At 44.4% G+C, this 21845-nt stretch overlaps 2 protein-coding genes across 5 annotated transcripts in view; one reads left to right on the top strand and one right to left on the bottom strand.

Annotated features, from left to right (window-relative positions):
* The window catches only part of acot11a (acyl-CoA thioesterase 11a), a 101193-nt gene extending 97721 nt beyond the window's left edge, over positions 1-3472 (top strand). For all 4 annotated transcript variants that reach the window (XM_085982490.1, XM_085982492.1, XM_085982491.1 and 1 more), the window contains one exon: positions 2678-3472. In XM_085982490.1, the coding sequence (XP_085838616.1) occupies positions 2678-2824 (147 nt within the window). In that variant the 3' untranslated portion in view covers positions 2825-3472. The remainder of the gene's footprint in view (positions 1-2677) is intronic.
* Positions 3473-3766: 294 nt separating this feature from the next.
* fam151a (family with sequence similarity 151 member A) overlaps positions 3767-21845 on the bottom strand; it is an 83514-nt gene continuing 65435 nt past the window's right edge. Inside the window, exons 5-8 of the mRNA XM_085982489.1 lie at positions 20514-20738; positions 17419-17558; positions 15528-15665; positions 3767-9168 (exon numbers count right to left, since the gene is read on the bottom strand). Coding sequence (XP_085838615.1) covers positions 8492-9168; positions 15528-15665; positions 17419-17558; positions 20514-20738 — 1180 coding nt within the window. The 3' untranslated portion in view covers positions 3767-8491. The remainder of the gene's footprint in view (positions 9169-15527; positions 15666-17418; positions 17559-20513; positions 20739-21845) is intronic.

Here is a 21845-nt window from a genome sequence, read left to right as displayed (position 1 = left end):
AGGAGAGGAAATAGGATTGGGGAATGGAGGAGGAGAGCAAGGGGAACTGAGGAAGGGGAATGGTGGAGTGGGGGAAGGGGTTGGGTCGGTGACACGCAGCTTATTCTTGGTGACATTGGAAATATTTGAATATACAGAAACACTTTTCAGGAAAGAGATATTGCAGAGCTACAGTTCCTCAATTGGTTTCCCACAAACATATAGTGTTCTGATTTCCAGTAGGAGAGGATACAGGGGTGTGGGCTTGAGCGAAAGGGATAGGGGAAGCAATGGAGTGAGGAGGAATTGGTGGCAGCCTCTCACCTCCACAACCGCGCCCCCCCCCCCCAACCCCATGTAGGTCCTGTCATGTGGGCTTTACAATTCCTATATCACACTTGCTGTCGGTTGGGTATGTGCAAATTAGCTTATTTTTGTCCAATCCCTTTGTTGGTATTTGGAATGTACAGAAACACTATTCAGGAAAGGAGAATACTGGAGCCACATTGTCTGCAGTTGGCTTTCCCACAAACATCAGTGTTCTGATCTCCACCCTGAATAGCAATTAACCTCTGAATGGACTCGACTTCTCAATTAGACTTATTGACCTTAAAAGGACACAACTTCATAGCAGAATAATACATTGTGCTTTACATGGCATAATGCTCCTTTGCTTATAAAACACTGTACATATCATCTGACTTATTTCCTTACATCTCTGTGAAACACCTTGGGATATTTTTCTACATTAAAGCTGCTATATAAATGCAAGTTGTTATTGTGAGCAACATCGTGGGAGAAATGCTGGTAGTAAACATAAATTCTATATGTGAAAGAATTTATATTACCTGGCAGTTGTAGATTTCACTTTACAGTTATGTGCATATCGCCTCCCTATATGCCCATACACTCGTATTTGTGAATCAATGGATGTCAGATTTCCACGCTGTGTTTGCCTCCATAACAGTAGAATTAATTCTGTTCAAACTGCTTTGGGATGTTACTGAGAGACGTGATCAGCTGCTATACGGATTTGGTCTTTTTCAAATTCCCCCCCCACCTCCCCACTCAAAAGGAACAAAATGCAAGGAAACCAAACAATTGCTGTTAAAATTTGGCACTGCAGCTACAACTCTTTCTGTGCGGTTTTATCCCTCTCTTCCTGAAGGAGCTGGCTTATGGTTCCGCAGGCGCTGGAACTTCCTCAAATGGCCATTCTTCATGTGTAAACATTTACAATGAGTGTTTGCAGCATATTCAACGTGGCCATTATGCTTGGGCCTGAACCTGTCTGCCACCTTCCTCGAGCACATCTTTCAGCCTGAGTCACTATAGAGAGTGATCAGTAACGGAAGCTCCACCTTATTTACCCTCTTTCAACCCCCACCTGTTTCTAAAGTAGAGGAGACGGAGGCCAAAAGGGAATCAAAGGATATGGATAGTGCAGGAAAGTGGAGCTGAGGTAGATCAGGTGTGGTCACTGCCGGTACTACAGTATACAGGAACTGTAAAAAGTAGTTCTCTCCCTTAAGGTATATATACATTACATACATTACAGCCATGATCTTATTGAATGGCGGAGAAGGCTCGAGGGGCTGAATGGCCTACTCCTGCTCCTATTTCTTACGTTCACTCCTACCACTGGGATCAGCTATGACTGTACAGACCAGGAATGGACCTGAGATATTCCTGGTGGAATGGGCGGACACGTGGCAGATGAAGTTTAATGCAGAACAGTGCGAAGTGATACATTTTGGTAGGAAGAATTAGGAGAGACAATATAAAATAAAGGGTACAATTCTAAAGGGGATGCAGGAACAGAGACCTGGGGGTATATGTGCACAAGCACAAATTGTTGAAGGTTGCAGGGCAGGTTGAGAAAGCGGTTAAAAAAGCATACAGGATCCTGGGCTTTATAAATAGAGGCATAGAGTACAAAAGCAAGGAAGTTATGATGAACCTTTATAAAACACTGGTTCATCCACAACTGGAGTATTGTGTCCAATTCTGGGCACCGCACTTTAGGAAGGATGTGAAGGCCTTGGGGAGGGTGCAGAAAAGATTTACAAGAATGGTTCCAGGAATGAGAGACCTCAGTTACGTGGATAGACAGGAGAAGCTGGGGTTGTTCTCCTTGGAGCAGAGAAGATTGAGAGGAGATTTGATAGATGTGTTCAAAATCATGAGGTTTAGACAGAGTAGATAGAGAGAAACTGTTCCCATTGGCAGAAGGGTCGAAAACCAGAGGGCACAGATTTACGGTGATGGGCAGGAGATCCAAAGGTGACATGAGGAAAATCTTTTTTACGCAGCGAGTGGTTATGATCTGGAATGCACTGCCCGAAAGGGTGGTGGAGGCAGATTCAATTGTGGCTTTCAAAAGGAAATTGGATAAGTTCCTGAAGGAAATAATTTGCAGGGCTACAGGGAAAGGGCGGGGGATTGGGACTAGGTGAAGTGCCCTTGCAGAGAGCTGGCATGGGCTCGACGGGCCGAATGGCTGCCTTCTGTGCTTTATATGGCTTCAGTTCCAAAACAAGCAGTGCAATATACAACTGAGCCATTGGGGGAATTCCTGAAAATCTGGATTTAGAAAGTGTCATCATTTTGGTATAACTGAAAGGAAAAGACACAGATTGTAGCAGAGTGTTTCTGCTGTCAGTGACTGAGGGTAACATAACTACTTGTCTTTTTTCAGATTACATACTACATCCAGGCGACCCCTGGAATTCTTCCGTACATCACCCGCGACATCACCGGACTCTCTGCCGACCTCTGCAAAATTATTGAGGCTTGTAATAAATTTCTTGAACAAAACAAGGATATTGCCAACGTGACTGTGTGATGTAGGGCAGGATATCTATTTCTGATCTGCATCACATTATGGTGATCCAATGGATTTAGTGCAAGAGCAGTGAGTTTCTGTTTATTTGGGTAAAATGAGATATAAATTCAGTTTTGATCAACTGGAACCAGAAATTCTAATGATGATTAAGCTCTTTGGAGCTGTTGCAGTGCATAACATTTGTATATTTTTGTCGTATTAAGGGCACCGCCTTTGGTTAGTTGAGAGTTAACACAAAAGGATCATATTGGTGCAATAACGCTAGTGGTGCTTGGGAACTGCATTGTAATCTGCTTAGAGTTAGGTTTAATGCCATTAGCTTATATGTGTAAATTTGACAAGTCTTTGTACAGAATAATAAACAGACCTTGTGTACAGCAATTTATTGCAAACTGCCACATTTAATCCATTATATTTTTATACTAATTTGCAGAAGAATGAACTTGAAAGATGAATATATGAGGCATTTAAAAAGAAAAAGCTATCACTGATAAAAGACTTTAAAAAAAAATTGTATTAATGATTGTTACTGGCCTCTGAGCCATTCTCGCCAAATAATTTCAAAGCATTTTGCCTGTGCATAGTGAGATTTTTTTGTATTCTTTACAATTTGCCAACGAATTTATTAAACTGTGTGTTTACTGTAAAGTTAAATTGCCAATTTTGTGTCTCCGAGTTGGGAGTTTGGATTCTGAAAGTTACTTTATCGTTGCGTCACGCTCAATTATCCTTTCCTTTCAACTGCAACCGCACAATGCTGGTGTTGACACTACAATTTAACACAAACGCAGGATGAAAATCAATTTAACGCTATGGGAGAGTCAAAGTTACCAACAGTAAACTGCTTACTGCAAGGACTGATGGTGACAACAATGGTGATAGTGGAAAGATAGTGGAAAGCTGTGAACAAAGTCTTTCATTTAAAATAAAAACACTTGCCCATGATTGTGTACTTTTTTATTGATTACTAAAAACTTTAAAATCAAAACCTTTATGAAAAGGAAGAGAACACAACGGCCTGTTAACATTATAAAATCGTTCAGTTACAAACGCAAAATAATTCAAGAGGTTTAGTAACAAGTCGAACATTAATTGCTGTTTCTGCAGTGTTGCCACAACATCGGCAGGCACAGTACAAGTAACTGACTAAAAGACTACAGTGAAATAATGAAATGTGGGGACACTGTCCTTATTTATGTATTTTTTAAAATGCTGTAAAGACTTACTGCACAATAGCACTTATGGAAGGTGTGCAATTTGAGAAATGCCAGGGAGCTTCAGCTGAGGGGGAATCATGCTGTTAAAATTCAACCACTGGCTCCACCGATGGTTCGATGAGTTCAGTCAATGACCAACTGAGGCTAAGAAGGGTCCCCGGTTCAAAATCCAGGGTCGCAGTAGGGGAGCTGCAGTGCCTCTGGTTTAGGGAGGAGGAATATTATCCCGGTGTTCCTATTCCTGGGCACCATTCTGCAACTCCTGGGTGAGGACTTGATCAGGTGTAGCTACAATGCCCCTGGCTCCTGCAGTGAATAGCTTATTGCCACTTCCTGTCAAGAGTCACACATGAATAGCCACTTAGGCTAGAGGCTGGACTGTGCCTATTGTCCATGGAGCCCTGTTCTAGTAAGGATTCAACACCACCAGGAGGAAAGGGGGACAACGGTGAGGGAAAAAGTTCAATCACTACATGCATCTACTGGTGGAGGCCCTCCCAGATGTCATTGTAACTGGAAGCAATGACTAAAGCTGAAACCTGCTCTAGCCCAGATTTCCAGTTGGAAGATCTGCAAGAAACAGCACACAGATTAAACAAACAGGACTATCTGTCAGCAAAGTTCTGGTGCTCACTTCCACATGATGCAGTCACTTCATTTGTGCTGGTAGTAGAACAGATGTTTGAGAGGATTTTATAGAATATTATCAATATTCATGTACAACAACTTATATATTTATAAAGCACCTTTAACGTAAAAGAAAATGCCAAAGTGCTTCACAGTGGTGCGGGGAAGAAATGGACACTGAGCCAAAGAAGGAGATATTAGGAAAGTGCAACCAAAAACTTGGTCAAAGAGGTAGGTTTTAAGGAAGTGAGGGGTGTGAGGAACCAGAGTGGGGTTTAGGGAGAGAATTCCTGAGTGTTGGAGCCTAGGTGGCTGAAGGCACGACCGCCAATGGGAGGAGGGTACACAATAGGCCGGAGTCAGAGAAACGGAGCGTTTGGGCGGGGGGTTATAGTGCTGGAGGAAGTTAGAGAAGGGGATTGGTGAGTCCATGGAGGGATTTAAACACAAAGGATGAGAACTATAAATCTGAGGTATTGGGAGGACCTGGACTGTTAGGTCATGTAGGAAAAGGGTGCTGGATGAGTAGGACTTGTGCATGTTAGGATACGGGCAGCAAAGTTTTGGATGTGCAGAGGTTTATGGAGGGTGGAAGGTGAGAGCCAGGCCAGAAGAACTTTGGAATAAACACATTTGGAAGTGACAAAAGCATTTTGTGGCAGATGGGCTGAGGTAGGGACAATGGCGGGAGATGTTAGAGGTGGAAGTAGGCAAGCTTTAAAAATGACAGAGACCACTGGGAGCAGTCAGCATGGTTTTAGAAACAATAGGGATCCCAAATAGGCCCTGCCTCTCTTCTCTGCACTACTTAGCACAGATACAGCTTTTTCTTTTTCTTTATAACTGTTCTCTGTTTCCTGCACCAAAACCCATTTTGAATCCAATCATTAATAAAATTATGCATCACCCTCTAAATCTCTCTCTTTAAACTTGGACCTGTTTGACTGGCCATTTTGATTTGCTCAAATTGCTACATTACCAATAATGAATGAGGAACCAAACACATTACTCATTTCTTTAAACTGGTTTGGGCCATTACACAATTTTGGGGGAAAAATCAATAAATACCGTGCAAATTTGTCGTTTCATTTTAGAAATACTGCGAGATGTTTTCTCTGTGATGGTACGGGGCTTGGGTGCGGAAGAGTTCCAGCTCCTGCTGTCAAACTGTGTGTGCGGCTTGTATTATGGGTCATCTTCACCCTTGTCCAGGGAAATGATAATACCCAGATCTTAAATAAATGGTGTAAATCCAGTGTTGGTGGTAAAGCAAAAAATTACATTTTATAATGTAAGTAACTGAGGATGAGGTTTTTGAAAAGGGGAAGGACAACTTATGTTATTTGCATCTTTAGCAAATTTTGCAAAGTGATGTGAAAAACATCACTAACATATCTATGGGGTTAAAAAGTATAACTAACTTAATGATTTTGGATTTTTACCCCAGACATTTTCCTCAGTTTTACTCCGAGTGTGCTGTTCAATATCTAGGTAGATGTACCTAGCCCAGGGATTGAACAAAGAACCCTTGTCACTGTCCTCACTGGATATACTGTGTGCCCTCATGTGATACCTTGGGACGAAGAATAAACCTTCTATCAGACTGTAGTCTAGGCTATAAACCACTAATCTGTTCTATTGAACAGTAAATAGATAGATGAAAAGTATTAAATGCAAACAGTACCTATTTACAGCAATTACAGACTTTACTATTCTCCCAGGAATACCAAAACAACAAAAGGTACTTCTCCTGTGCTGATACTCAATATTAAGGTCAACCTCAAAGCATGCTTTCTGATTAGCTTTACACGCCAGTTGACTATCACGGTGTCTCTGACATGCCCCTATCCCTGACTGCCTCAGACTGACTGCTGACTGGGAGGAAGTCAGCCTCAGAAATACCATTGAAAACCATTTTAAAGATATATTGGAAGAAAGGACATCAAATAGTTTATTAGGCATTCAGCCATTTACATCATTCAAAATGATGCTTTCACCAAAAATACAGTTGGAAAACAAACATATACTTAAAAAATCCACAGGATAATGGTCTTTGAACTAAATGACTTGACCCCTTACCTGAGACTAAAGTGTTCTGTTCCACCTGCTTTCTGCTGTAACAATCCAATTATCACACAATGGACCAGTGATCAACCATACAATTACTAATTACATATGCATGCACAATTAATGCCCATATAGACAGTGCATTTGTGCCCTGAGCTGTTGTGTATCAAGCAGACTGGTTATTTTCTCTGAGTAATCCTGAGTTTTTAAACCCTGCATGCAATGTGACCAGCAAGACCAATTACCTAATCCATCATATCCCAAGATGCTTCATTTTTGTCACACTAACATACATCTGTGAGGCCTTTATCTTTCATCAGTAAGAAAAGTGATATTTTTACTTTGAGTCACTCATGATATCCTGCGTTAGTATATCGACTCTATCACACTGCTTGATGAACTGCTGTCGTATGTATTCTCCAGTGAACATCAGAAACCGCGCTCTAGGTCCTGAACTATCTGTAAGCATCACTCAGGATTCTGTTAGTTTCATGAGCCTCAAGTCTTCCTTAAAACCCTCTAATATACAACAGTTATCTTCTGAATATGCAAACAAATTATCCTTGCTAGTTACCATCTCAAAATAATTGCAGCGGATTCATGCAGTATGACCTACTGCTTCTAAAACCAGGTGCCTACTCCTTATGACTGAGAGGGACATGGATAACTAATGCACCTTCTGGAGCGTAACAACTGGAACAGTCATGCTTAACTGCATGTCAAGTGGAGTATGCGTATTATTGAGTGTGATTCTGGGTTGTACATAACCTGCCAACCTGTCTATCTCTAAATTATTGTTTCCTCCAACAATATCCAGCATTCCCATCAGAACATGACAATGAAAAGGGGAGCAGGCTGTGAGAGTTTGCCCATGAGGTCCTGGTATACATGAGTGAATGGAGCAAAAACCAATTTGATTGTGCAAGTATTAACTTGCTATGCTACCTGCTGTGAATGGGAATGGGGGCGGGGACACATAGGACACAAGCCTATATCCACAGCGGCCAATATTTGTGAAAATGTTAGGAGTGAAATGTATGATCAGAAAGTGAGATGAATCACATTTAAATGTTTGGAGCTTAATTAAGAGTGAGAGTTGCCAAAGTAGACACCAAAGTGAGTGTCACTCCAAGAGCGACTTGACAGGTTTGTAGCGTCGAGTGGCACTTAGCTGTAGTCACTTTATGGAAACTGTAACCTCTTTGTGTAAAGCCTCGCTGTAAAACAGTAACTACCTCTTGCACTGCAATCTGTTACTGATGTTTATCACTGTTGGGCGGGTAGCTGAGGTCTGTGTGCATGACCTTGCACAGACCTGCATGGCGGGTTAGTGATTTATGAGACGACGACTCTCATTTCACTTCTTGTTATCTCACAAGGGCAGACTAGCTAAAGCGGACGAAGGTCTCTGTGACGTAGGGGAAACTGGAGGAATGGAATTGTAACTTGTTGAGTGAGCGAACCTGCCTGCACAGTTCATTAAAATACATGTCAACCTCTTATGTCTACTGGCCTTTTCAACAAGCTTTTACAATCAATATCCAGAAAACTACCTTTGGCATCAAAAGTTTAAATCTTAATCCATATTAAACTAAAAAAATATTGAAAGTTAATTAGGTTGCAGCTTACAAACATGACAGTTATGAACCACGGAAATTATTAGTTAAAATCTAAGAGCTTATTGGTGCAGAGCTTGTAAATGATTTCCCTGCCTAAGAGGCAGTTGGTCACGAATACAGAGACTCAGAACCCAGTTTTATGAAGTGAAAACATCGATTTGAAAGTTGTTTCTATAATCCTGGGGTAAGCGGTAGTAAATTCTACGAGTGTTGTGTATTCGGATGTTGATCAGCCCCCGAAACCCATCTATGTAGGTGCCCTGTTCGTGTAGGTGCTCCACTGTCAGAGTGTAACTGGGGGAAGCCTGCAGTAGTTCAATAGTGGCCTTCCATGATTTACCCAGAGGAACAGCCTGAAGCTGGAAGGACACCGTTTGCCACAGCCCCTGGCAAAGACTTAGCATGTCTTCCACTAATGGCTGCGTGTAACCATGGGCAAGTGCTTCAGTTGGCCAGCCTGGAGCTATAGTTACAAAAGGAAATATTTCATTTATGGTTTTGATGAATTGCTTTCCTTCAATGTATCCAGGGGTGCTAAAACTGCCATGAGAGAGGTCCATGCTAACCCAGACAGGCATATGGAGGAGGTGTGTTGTGTAAGCTCGGTGAAGCAGATTCAGGGTTAGGACCAGTGCCTGCTGAGATTTTATCTTCAGGAAGATGCCCCACGGGTTCAATGAACTTAAGACCTGACTTAGAGCTGATTCCAAAGGAAATTCCAATCCATCTTCCAAACTTTCCACCATTGGAATGGCCTCGCTGGCGCTATTAGCTTGGCTCTTCACATTCAGAATAAGCATTCCTCCGTCATTTCCTTAATAAATTGAAAATACAACATTTATATGTTGTGCTCAAGTTGCATCAACTGTTTAAGTTTCCAATTTCACATAACAGCCAAAACTGCACAACGTGTAACCACGTAAAATGAACACCAGCCACTGAGGTAATAAATGAACAGACAAATGGAAGGTGAAATCACTGACCAACTGGTAAAGTGGATAAAGTGGGCCTAACCTCGGTAATGCAGGGATAAAACCCCTGAACCAAGCATTAGGCATCCAAGAAGCTGGCAATTCACTGGACTTCTCAACCATCTGTTCTGCTGCGACAGCCTAGGATGTAACCAGCCGTTCATCCCCTCTGCGTGTCCATTTCATTTACACAAATTATATTGAATCCTTCCATATTTGGTCATCCAAAAAAAAAACCCTCTTGCATTAGTTGTCAGTACAACCTTCTATTATCATAATAGGAGCTCCCACTGTCACATTTGTTTTTCAGCTCACGTAAACAGTGCTGGACTTCTGCCAGAAAGTTGTGATCTGGTCTTGAGGTTTGGCTTCACTCTAGCACTTTATATTGTCTATGGACCCCCTCAGGGTATGACTGCATGATTACCTGCTGCGGCATCTATACTACTCACCCATTACTCAGCCTTCATCAGGCGGGCACACTGCATCTTAGAGAGGCCACAAGGTCACTCTTGTGATTCCCACACATTGAGTTTCAGGCCTGGTGAGGGGTGGTACCAACCTTTCAATGCCTGAATGATAAATGCCTTGGAACTTGAGAGAACGAGCTACCAAAATTGGGAGAGCTGTCCCACAGACTAGTCAAGCAACAGTCTGACATAGTCATACCCACAGAATCATACCTCTCAGCCAATATCCCAAACTCCTCCATCACCATCCCTGGGTAGGTCCTGTCCTACCGGCAGGACAGACCCACCAAGGGTGGCGGCACAGTGGTATACAGTCGGGATGGAGTGGCCCTGGAGTCCTCAACATTGACTCCAGACCCGATGAAGTCTCATGGCTTCAGGTCAAGCATGGGCAAGGTAATCCTGCTGATTACCACCTACCGCCCTCCCTCAGTTGATGAATCAGTACTCCTCCATGTTGAACATCACTTGGATAGGAGCACTGAGAGTAGCAAGGGCACACAATGTACTCTGGGTGCGGGACTTCAATATCCATCACCAAGAGTGGCTCGGTTGCACCACTACTGACCGAGCTGGCCGAGTCCTAAAGGACACAGCTGCCAGTCTGAGCCTGCGACAGGTGGTGAGAGAACCAACACGAGGGAAAAACCTACTTGATCTCGTCCTCACCAATCTACCTGTCGCAGATGCATCTTCCATGACAGCACTGGTAGCAGTGACCACCGTCTTCACACCGAGGACACCCTCCATCGTGTTGTGTGGCACTACCGCCGTGCTAAATGGGATAGATTCAGAACAGATTTAGCAGCTCAAAACTGGGTATCCCTGAGGCGCTGTGGGCCATCAGCAGCAGCAGAATTGTATTCCACCACAATCTGTAACCTCATGGTCCGGCATATCCCTCACTCTACCATTACCATCAAGCCAGGGGACCAACCCTGGTTCAATAAGGAGTGTAGAAGAGTATGCCAGGAGCAGCACCAGTCGTACCTAAAAATGAGCTGTCACAACACTACATGCATGCTAAACAGCAGAAGCAGCATGCTATTGGCAGAGCAAAGCGATCCCACAACCAACAGATCAGAGCAAAGTCTGAGCAGCTACCCTTAACTCCTACTCTCTGTTTTCTAGTCAGTTGGTTATCCATTCTGCTCCACATAATGGTAGTAGGAATATTTAAGTATTTCAACAGCAAATATAATTTATTTTAAACATACAGTAATGCAAAATAATTATTTTTCTTCTAAACAATAATTATAGCAGAATTTTTGCTTAATATTTTAAATAGACTTCAATGGAAATAAAGGGTTAGATGAAGAGGGGTGGGAGGAGTCTCGTGTGGAGTATAAACATTGGCATAGACCAGTTGGGCCAAATGGCCTGTAAATTTTATGTAATTTTATGCAAAAATCGAGAAAGATGTAAAACGGGCTGCCGACTTGCTATCACCTGTTTTACACTATTGCACAAAGTCAAAATCTACCCCTTTGTGCCAAGTATTCTGGCACCACCGTTCCTTGTTATGTCCACAATATTGGAACCATGGGTGTCCCAATGGATATCCTCCTTTATTTTTTTGGAGGAAGATGAGAAGCATTGCGGGAATGTTAGGAAAATTCAACTGCACCACAGGCAAACTGCACCCACTTACCTGTACCCTCCCATCCACATTTACAGGCAGAGGTACATCTACTTGGCAGTGACCTTTCTGAATTTACAGCACAGGCTCAAGGTCATCAGACAACCAGATGCAGAGTTTTGTCATCTGCTGTTAAGACACCTGCAGCTAACATACACCATAGGGTTGGCACTGCTAGTGGCTGAATCAATCTGCTACACACTCACATCTTTGCATCTGACTCCTCCCAGATAGGCCGCAATGCTGTTTTAGGAGGAGGATGCCCTGGAGTGGAACCTGGGCCACCATTCTCACTACAACATTCTGCATCATCATTCGTCAAACTGGGAGGGTCACATTGTTGCATCGTTCCATCACTTGGCCACAGACTTGACTTGATGTGTCCAAATGTAATGTTCCAGCCATTGGGTTTTGTCAGGCATTTTTTACCTCAACAACCCATCCAAAGCCTAAACTGTATATTGAAAGTATTTGCTACTTTTTAAATTCCTGCCAACAAGCGAGCGTCTAACCACCGCCCCTTGACATTCAATGGCATTACCATCACCGAATGTCCCACCATCAACATTCTGGGGGTCACCATTGACCAGAAACTTAACTGGACCAGCCACATAAATACTGTGGCAACAAGAGCAGGTCAGAGGCTAGATATTCTGCGGCGAGTGTCTCACCTCCTGACTCCCCGAAGCCTTTCCACCATCTACAAGGCACAAGTCAGGAGTGTGATGGAATACTCTCCACTTGCCTGGATGAGTGCAGCTCCAACAACACTCAAGAAGCTCGACACTATCCAGGACAAAGCAACCCGCTTGATTGGCACCCCATCCACCACCTTAAACATTTATTCCCTCCACCACCGGCGTACCATGGCTGCAGTGTGTACCATCTACAAGATGCACTGCAGCAACTCGCCAAGGCTTCTTTGGCAGCACCTCCCAAACCCGCGACCTCTTCCACCTAGAAGGACAACGGCAGTAGGCGCATGGGAACACCACCACCTCCAAGTTCCCCTCCAAGTCACACACCATCCTGACTTGGAAGTATATCACCATTCCTTCATCGTCGCTGGGTCAAAATCCTGGAACTCCCTCCCTAACAGCACTGTGGGAGTACCTTCACCACACGGACTCCAGCGGTTCAAGAAGGTGGCTCACCACCACCTTCTCAAGGGCAATTAGGGATGGGCAATAAATGCTGGTCTTGCCAGCAATGCCCACATCCCATGAACGAATAAAAAAAAAACTAACATCTGTCATACGCACTCTTTTTCTGCTTCATCATATTCTCTATCTCTTTTGTTATCCAGGGAACCCTGACTTTAGTTGCCCTGCCTTTCTCCCTAGTGAGAATGTACCTCAACTGTACCTGAACTATTTCCTCTTTAAAGGCAGCCCATTGTTTCATTACAGTTTTGCCTGCCAATCTTTGATTCCAGTTTACCCGGGGCAGATCCGTTCTTAACCCACTGAAATTGGCCTATCCCCAGTTAAACATTTGTACTCTAGATTGCTCCCTGTCCTTTTCCACAGCTAATCTAAACCTTATGATATTATGATCACTGTTCCCTAAATGTTCACCTACTGACACTTGCTCCACTTGACCTACCTCATTCCCCAGAACCAGATCCAGCAATGCCTCCTCCCTCGTCGGGCCGGAAGGTACTGATCAAGAAAGTTCTCCTGAACACACTTCAGAAATTCTTCCTCTTCTCTACCCTTAACACTCTTACGATCCCAGTCTATATTAGGTTAGTTGGAAGTCCCCCATTATTACTACTCTATAGTTTTTGCACCTCGTTGTAATTTCTCTGCAAATTTGCTCCTCCATATCTTTCCCACTATTTGGTGGTCTATAGAATATATCTAGTAGTGTAATGGCACCTCTATTATTTCTTAACTCTAGCCATATAGATTCTGTCCTTGAACCCCTCCAGGACATCCTCTCTCTCCAGCACTGTAATATTCTCCTTGGCCAATACTGCCACACCGCCTCCTATCTTTCCTTCCCTATCTTTTCTGAACACTTTATAACCAGGAATATTTAATACCCAATTCTGCCCTTTTTTGAGCCAGGTCTCAGTTATTGCCACAACATCATATTCCCATATGGCTATTTGTGCCTGCAGCTCACTTACCTTGATAACTACGCTTTGTGCGTTCACATACATACACTGTAAACCCATCTTAGACCATCCTGTATTCCCTCTTAGTTTGGCCACACCTAATATCTTACTATTTCTTACTTTAGTGCTCTCAGCCTCTCCCAATCCTTTGAGCACTTTATTTCCCCTTTCTAATGTTACATCCTGGTGCCCACCTCCCTGCCAAATTAGTTTAAACCCTCCCCAACAGCACTAGCAAACCTCTCCGTGAGAATATTGGTTCCAGCCCTGTTGAGGTGCAACCCGTCCGGCCTGTACAAGTCCCACCTACCCCGGAACCGGTCCCAATGCCCCAGGAATCTAAAGCCCTCCCTCCTGCACCATCTCTCCAGCCACACATTCATCTGCTCTATCCTCCTATTTCTATACTCACTAGCACATAGCACCGGGAGTAATCCAGAGATTACTACCTTTGAGGTCCTGCTTTTTAATCTCTTTCCTAGCTCCCTGAAATCTGCCTGCAGAACCTCATCCCTCTTTCTACCTATGTCATTGGTACCGATATGGACCACGACCTCTGGCTGTTCACCCTCCCACCTCAGAATGTTCTGCAGCCGCTCGGTGACATCCTTGACCCTGGCACCAGGGAGGCAACATACCATCCTGGAGTCACGTCTGTGGCCGCAGAAACGCCTGTCTGCTCCCCTAACTATTGAATCCCCTATCACTATTGCTTTCCTACTCTTCTTCCTCCCCCCCTGTGCAGCTGAGCCACTCGTGGTGCTGCAGACTTGGCTCTGGCTGTACTCCCCAGAGGAACCATTGCCCTCACCAGTACTCAGAATCAAATACTGGTTGGAAAGCGAGATGCACTCAGGGGACTCCTGCACAACCTGCCTGGTCCTCCTCTTCTGTCTGGTGGTCACCCATTCCCTTTCTGCCTGCACACTCTTTAGCTGTGGGTTGACCACCTCCTGAAAAGTGCTATCAACGAAGCTCTCAGCCTCACGGATGCACCGCAGTGTCGCCAGATGCTGCTCAAGCTCCAAAACCCAGAGCTCGAGCTCTTCCAGCTGACGACACTTCCTGCCCATGTGGTTGTCCAGGACACGGGCAGCGTTCTGGAGTCCCCACATGGCACAGGATGTGCATTCCACGGGACTGAGCTGCCCTGCCATGCCTTTACTTAATAGGCTATTTATTAGAAACACTTACCAGCTACTCACCAATCAGCTCCTTCCCTGGTTGTAATGTCACTTTAGCTGTTTTGCAGTTGTTGTTGTTTTCGCTGGAGGTACTCCGCCTCCTCGCTGCCGCCGCTGCTCCAGTCTGCACTCTCTCTGGGCCTCCTGCTGCGTGATGAGGCAGCATAGACGGAGCTTTACTCTTTGAGTGTCTCATGTCCTACCTGACCTGGGAGTGCTTACTGGGGCAGTGTAGCTTTACTTCATGTGTCACATAGTATCAGGGTCTCCATGTTGTGCATGAACATCACAACCTGAAGCTGTGTTTACCTCCTCCATCTGCATGTGTAACTCAATCAGAACCAGAGGAATTTAGAAGCACCCAAGTAGCACAAAATTCATCCCATTCACATCGATTTGGGTGAAGATTTGATACAGATCTGTGAAATTCATTGTGGACTGTGCATTTGACAGAAGAAGGAATGAATGGTGTATATAAATCAACTGCTCCACAGGCAGGGATACAACTCGGCAGAGCATAAGCGCTCTCCACTGTACACGGTAAAACGATCCAGCAATAACCTTGTTTTACTGTTTTTACTTAAACCTATATTTTCTGAGGGTGTTTTATTACTTCTAAGTTTTATTAACTTTCATTTTCATTATTTTCTTTTAGGTTGAGGTTTGGGGCGCCTGTGGCTCAAAATTGTCGTGACTGTAAATCCTGTGGTGTGACCAAGAATGTTGTTAACTACTGAGAATCTTGTTAACTACTGAGAATCTTGTTAACTGCTGAGAATCTTGTTACCTTGAAGTAATTCTGTCAAGTCGAGCTCTGTGTTCCCAATGTCAAACCATTTGATCTGCAGTTCATCGGGATCTTGATGGGGGAAATAGTCCGCGAGCTTCCCGCCGGGGTAAAACCTTCTGCTTCGGTTTGTCTGCACTGTGCACAGTGAAAGTAGATTAACTGCATTAAATTTAATTTTGACTCTCCAGGGAAACTACTTACCAAGTTTACATTCACTTTTTGTTTTCTTCCAAATTTCCCCCACCTCTCCTGGAGAGACTGATTTTTGCAGGACTACAAGTGGCCGTTCTGTGAGTCTAGAGAGTGCATGATGCCAGAATATTCCACCATGTTGGGGGGTGGGGGTTGTGGGAAAGGGGGAAAGAGAGCACAATCAAGTCTAATCCCATCTTCATCCAACAACCACATCTTCCAGCAGGGGGTGACTGGACAGCGATCTGGAACAGACGACCTGGCCTAAAGATAATGGCCCGGATTTTGCGGTAAAAATAACAGCGCTCGTCATTATTAAGGAGTAAATCGGACAGCAACTTCCGGGGACTGCACATGCGCAGTTAAATGTGGAAATCGGGAAGCTGCTGTCCGAGTTGTCCTGCTCCTCCAGAAGCTTCGCTATACCAATATCTCGCCAACAGACTCGGCATTGAAATACATGGAAGTCTTAATTACTGCCAAACAACCTCTCTGGCACTGAAAATGAACTTTTACAAGTGTGGAGTCTCATTCCTTCAGATTTTAATTATTGTTAAAGATTTTTTAAAATTTAAATAAACATTTTTTTTTACTTTTTCATTCTGTCTCTTTTATCTCTCTTAATCCCATCTTTCTTTCCCTCTCTATATCTCGCTTCTGTACCTGATTTGACATTGAATTCACTATTCTAACTTACACTTCCTGGTTCAGACTCTGCACTACTCAGTAAGGATTCTTCAATCTGATTGGTTAAGGAGACACACAGTTGCTGCCCTGTTCACATAGGTCTCAGATCTCATGTAGAGGGCGTTGTGCTGAAATGGCTCTCTAATCACTGCAAATTTCAGTGCAAAAGCTCATAGAAAGTCTGTGGGTAAGTGTAAGTGTAATGATCAGCTGATGCTGTTCATTCGCTGCTAACCGCAGAATCCAGGCAATGAAATCAATTTCCAGCTATCTCACTCGGAGAGGCTGATGTGATGATTGCCGATGTGACGTGCATTTGGGGATGCTGTTTGGAGGTTGGGATGCATTATTGGTGTAATACAGATGGAGCTTTACTGTGCATATATCCCATGGCGCAGCTGGCTGGTGAGTGCTTCTTGGGGCTTTGGTCTGCATTTAAATTGCTGTGCCTGACCTGGGATTGCCCGAATTCAGCTGTGGGTGGGAGTTTGTGGGCAGGAGATTGTGGGCAGCTTTTCCAAGGAGTGGAATCACACAGGAATGAAGTATATTCATGCTGTGACATCACTGTCTCCCTCTCTCCCACCTCACCGCCCCCCACCACACCACCCATCCCCCGCCCAAGACACAGCTGTTACTCAGAGGTTTAATATTCAGACAGCAACCAACAGCAGTACCGTGACCAAAAACACACAGTAAAAAAAAGTTCAAAGTTCACGTAATTGGGTGGTGCGGCTGGTTGGGTTCCGATGCACCATGCCACAAAAAACCTGCTGGAATGGGAAACCTATGAGCAGAACCTGGGCAATCTCCCACAAGGAGGCAGGATGACTGGATGGAGATTCATTGCAGGCTGTGCTCATGTACATTTCAACAGCCAGATCATGGAGGCAATGCCAAGAGCTTCACGGCAGAGCTCTGACCTGGCCTCTTTCCCTAGGGAAGGTGTGTAGTGTGGAAAGAGGAAAAAAAAAGAGTAGAATTAATTGAAATAGACTTGAATACATACATGCAATTTGTTTGAATTCGGACAAAACAGGTTCATAAATGTCGTAATAGATTTGCTCAATGTTGCTGTTGTCTCTGAAGAATAAGAGATCTTCCACAGTGATGGAATCAATTGATCCCTGCCACAGAGTGAGGCTGTACCTAAGGACATACACAAACAATCATTAGAGACGAGATAGGCAGACTGCTTGAGAACATCGCTGAACTTTTCTGTAAGTTGCCACATGCAAAGAGTCACAATAATACATTTTTCTAATTTTCTTCCGTCATCTCCTGAAGATACTTATTGGTGCAAAGGTTGCAATTCCAGGGCCACCTGCAGCCCTCTGTGGCCATGCCCAAGCACTGTACCTCGTGCTCGTTTTGCCAGGCAGTGTCAGCAAGCCTTTCAATCATGGGAGCCTTCATAACTGGTGCCTGAGCTGTTCTCATCTCAGTCTCCTGGATGAGCAATTTTCCAGTTCAATTCTCCAGATAGAGACCAGAAGTGTAAACTCTAGTGGATATATACCCCTCCCTAGTCTGGGGGGGGTGGTGATTAGTGGATATATACCCCTCCCTAGTCTGGGGGGGGTGATTAGTGGATATATACCCCTCCCTAGTCTGGGGGGGGGGTGATTAGTGGATATATACCCCTCCCTAGTCTGGGGGGGGGGTGAGTCCAGTGGATATATACCCCTCCCTAGTCTGGGGGGTGAGTCCAGTGGATATATACCCCTCCCTAGTCTGAGGGGGAGTGATTAGTGGATATATACCCCTCCCTAGTCTGGGGGGGGGGGTGATCAGTGGATATATACCCCTCCCTAGCCTAGGAGGTGACTCTAATGGATATATACCCCTCCCTAGTCTGGGGGGGTGGTGACGCTAGTGGATATATACCCCTCCCTAGTCTGGGGTGGTGAGTCCAGTGGATATATACCCCTCCCTAGTCTGGGGTGGGTGACTCTAGTGGATATATACCCCTCCCTAGTCTGGGGGGGTGATTGGTGGATATATACCCCTCCCTAGTCTGGGGTGGGTGACTCTAGTGGATATATACCCCTCCCTAGTCTGGGGTGGTGAGTCCAGTGGATATATACCCCTCCCTAGTCTGTGGTGGGTGACTCTAGTGGATATATACCCCTCCCTAGTCTGTGGTGGGTGACTCTAGTGGCTATATACCCCTCCCTAGTCTGGGGGGGTGATTAGTGGATATATACCCCTCCCTAGTCTGGGGGGGGTGATTAGTGGATATATACCCCTCCCTAGCCTAGGACGTGACCCCAGTGGATATATTCCCCTCCCTAATGGGGTATGCTGAGGATGATTGCAGGACAAATGCACGATTTGACGTTGTACTAAGTGATACAGACAAAGATTTCCGTCAATGCAGTAGGGGCTGCTCTTCTGAGTTTTGTATCTGACCTGCAGCTAAATCTGGAGCACTGGACACTGACTGGTTGCCCAGAGCATTGCCTTCCCCAGCACTGACACATTCACAACACAGTACACAGGCCCTGGGCTACCATGGAAACAGTGTAAATGGCTGACACGCCGTTACCCCGTTACCCAGCGTTCTCCCAGTCTCCTGCCAACATTCCTGGGGATTCTCCAATCTCCTACAGAATTACAGCCTTACAATCTACTTCTGACACCCACTTGTTTTTGTGCTTAAAACAAAAGCAAATGATCCAATAATTTAATTTAACCAATATAAATAGCACAGCAAGGTGGGAACTTCGTAAAATAAAATGAATTCTGAGATCATTTGAATTAAGCAACTTTGAATTAAAAGGATGTAAATGTAAATTGTAACACTGGCTGTTCAGAGGGGGAGAAAACTATTTTATCAGCAACAAACTAATATAGATCTTTTTTCTTCTGAATGCAATGGTTGTATTTAAAGGATTAAAATTAATGATTTTGTGTTGATTCTGGCCGTGAGTCAAGCAAACTATTAACCAACCATTCAGTCTCATTCCAGAGCTGTGCATTCACAAGATGGGCGCCCATGATTAACATTCACCCACTACAGCGAGTGACAGTGCTAATTATATCTAATTACTAAATAAACAAATAATCCAGGGAACACTCACGTGTCTCATCATCTTACCATTAACAGCTGCCAGATAGCAGGGAGCAAAACTAAATTCAAACTTATCCTTCTTGTGTTATTATATCCCCCGCCCCCCCGGTTACCAGCCTACACATCATAGCCATTGGACACATGCCCATTTTTAAAGAGAGGGGCATGCCCAAGATTGGCATGCAGTACAGCACATTGGGCATCCTAGTGTCTGAATTCAACTCCGCCACTGTGAGGAGGAGACGACCTGGGGCGTGTTTCTGACGCAACTCCTACCAACCACATACATTAGCAGAGACCTGGGAACAAGTCATCTCCCTGGCCTCGCCCAACAGCAGGGCTGTTGTGTAAGAAGCACTCTTCTGACAATGTGACCAGAATGATTTGACTTTCAAGCCACTTTCGATAACACCCAAAGCTGTTTCTAAATGGCCCCATTTTAATTTGGAAAGCAACATCCCTGAGCCAGGTCCTGATGCTAAATCTGACTCCCTTAACTGACAACACCCACCCCCTTCCCAGCAACAGACTCATTGACGATATTCCCTCTATTTTTTTTTCGTACACGGTCCCTTTAAATTTGCTGCGTGGCCGATGCACAGCAGCAGATGCGCGGTATCTCTTCCAGCGGGAGCAGCTGGTGAGCGGCCTATGTGGGACCTGCCGATTGATAGGGGAACATTGCTCATTGACCTTATTTTTCATGGATCTCCAAGTCTTGCACTGAGATAAGGGAGTTTACTTTAACAGCATAAGCACGACGAGGTGATCTGTTTCACATTCACTCACTCACAAACCTACACTCACTCACAAATCTACACTCACCCACTCACAAATGTACACGCACTCACTCACAAATGTACACGCACTCACTCACAAATGTACACGCACTCACTCACAAATGTACACGCACTCACTCACAAATGTACATGCACTCACTCACGCCCCAGAATCCAAATTAAACTGCATCAATATAAAAACAGCTAAAATAAACATAATGGCTTTGTTAGTTAAGATTCCTTTGCAGTTACCTTGGTGACTGACTGAGTAGCCAACTAAAATGTGGCCAAGCTGGCTTCAACAGCACAGTTCGGACAGGGAACGTGACACGTTGCGGTAAACCCTTAACCAGGCCGTACATCTCTTCCACCATCTTTCGAGTGTAGGGTTTGGTTGCGATCAGAGGTAAGTACAGCGACATCCAGCCAGGGGAGAGGATGACGTTTGGGAACTTCTGCTGAATAAGACCCAGGAACCTACATGAAACATTTTACAGATCAGATTAGAATCAGAAACCATTCAGCAAGAATTCAATATAAGAACATAAGAAGTAGGAGCAGGAGTAGGTCATTTGGCCGCACGAGCCTGCTCCGCCATTCAATAAGATCATGGCTGATCTGATCTTGGCCTCAACTCCACTTTCCTGCCCGCTCCCCATAACCCTTGACTCCCTTATCATTCAAAAATCTGTCTATCGCCACCATAAATATGTTCAATGACCCAGCCTCCTCAGCTCTCTGGAGAAGAGAATTCCAAAGATACCTGACCCTCAGAGAAGAAATTCCTCCTCATTTCCGATTAAAAAGGGTGCCCCCTTATTCTGAAACTATGCCCCCTAGTTCTAGAATCCCCCACGAGGGGAAACATCCTCTCTGCATCTACTCTGTCAAGCCCCTTCAGAATCTTATATGTTTCAATAAGATCCCCTCTCATTCTTCTAAGCTCCAACAAGTATAGGCCCAACCTGCTCAACCTTTCTTCATAAGACAACCTCTTCATCTCCAGAATCAACCTCATAAACCTTTGCTGAATTGCCTCCAATGCAAGTATATCCTTCCTTAAGTAAGGAGACCAAAACTGCACACAGTACTCCAGGTGTGGTCTCACCAACGCCCTGTACAGTTGTAACAGGACTTCCCTACTTTTATACTCCATTCCCTTTGCAACAAAGGCCAAAACTCAATTTGCCTTCCTAATTACTTGCTGTACCTGCATGCTAACTTTTTGTGATTCATGTACAAGGACCCCCAGATCCCTCTGTACCTCAGCATTTTGTAATCTCTCCCCATTTAAATAATAATTTGCTTTTTTATTTTTCCTACCAAAGTGGATAACCTTGCATTTTCCAACATTAAATTCCATCTGCCAGATTTTTGCCCACTCACTTAGCCTATCTATATCCCTTTGGAGATTCTTTGCATCCTCCACACAATTTACTTTCCCACCTAGCTTTATATCATCAGCAAATTTGGCTACATTACACTCAGTCCCTTCATCCAAGTCATTAATATAGATTGTAAATAGTTGAGGCCCCAGCACCGATCCCTGCGGCACCCCACTAGTTACAGTTTGCCAACCTGAAA

The sequence above is a fragment of the Somniosus microcephalus genome, chromosome 3, assembly GCF_052327205.1.
Source record: "Somniosus microcephalus isolate GS21.2 chromosome 3, FLI_Smic_1.0, whole genome shotgun sequence".
Classification (NCBI taxonomy): Eukaryota; Metazoa; Chordata; class Chondrichthyes; order Squaliformes; family Somniosidae; genus Somniosus; species Somniosus microcephalus.
The sequence above is the reverse complement of the archived record's forward strand: the minus strand, read 5'-3'. Positions and strand labels throughout refer to the sequence as shown.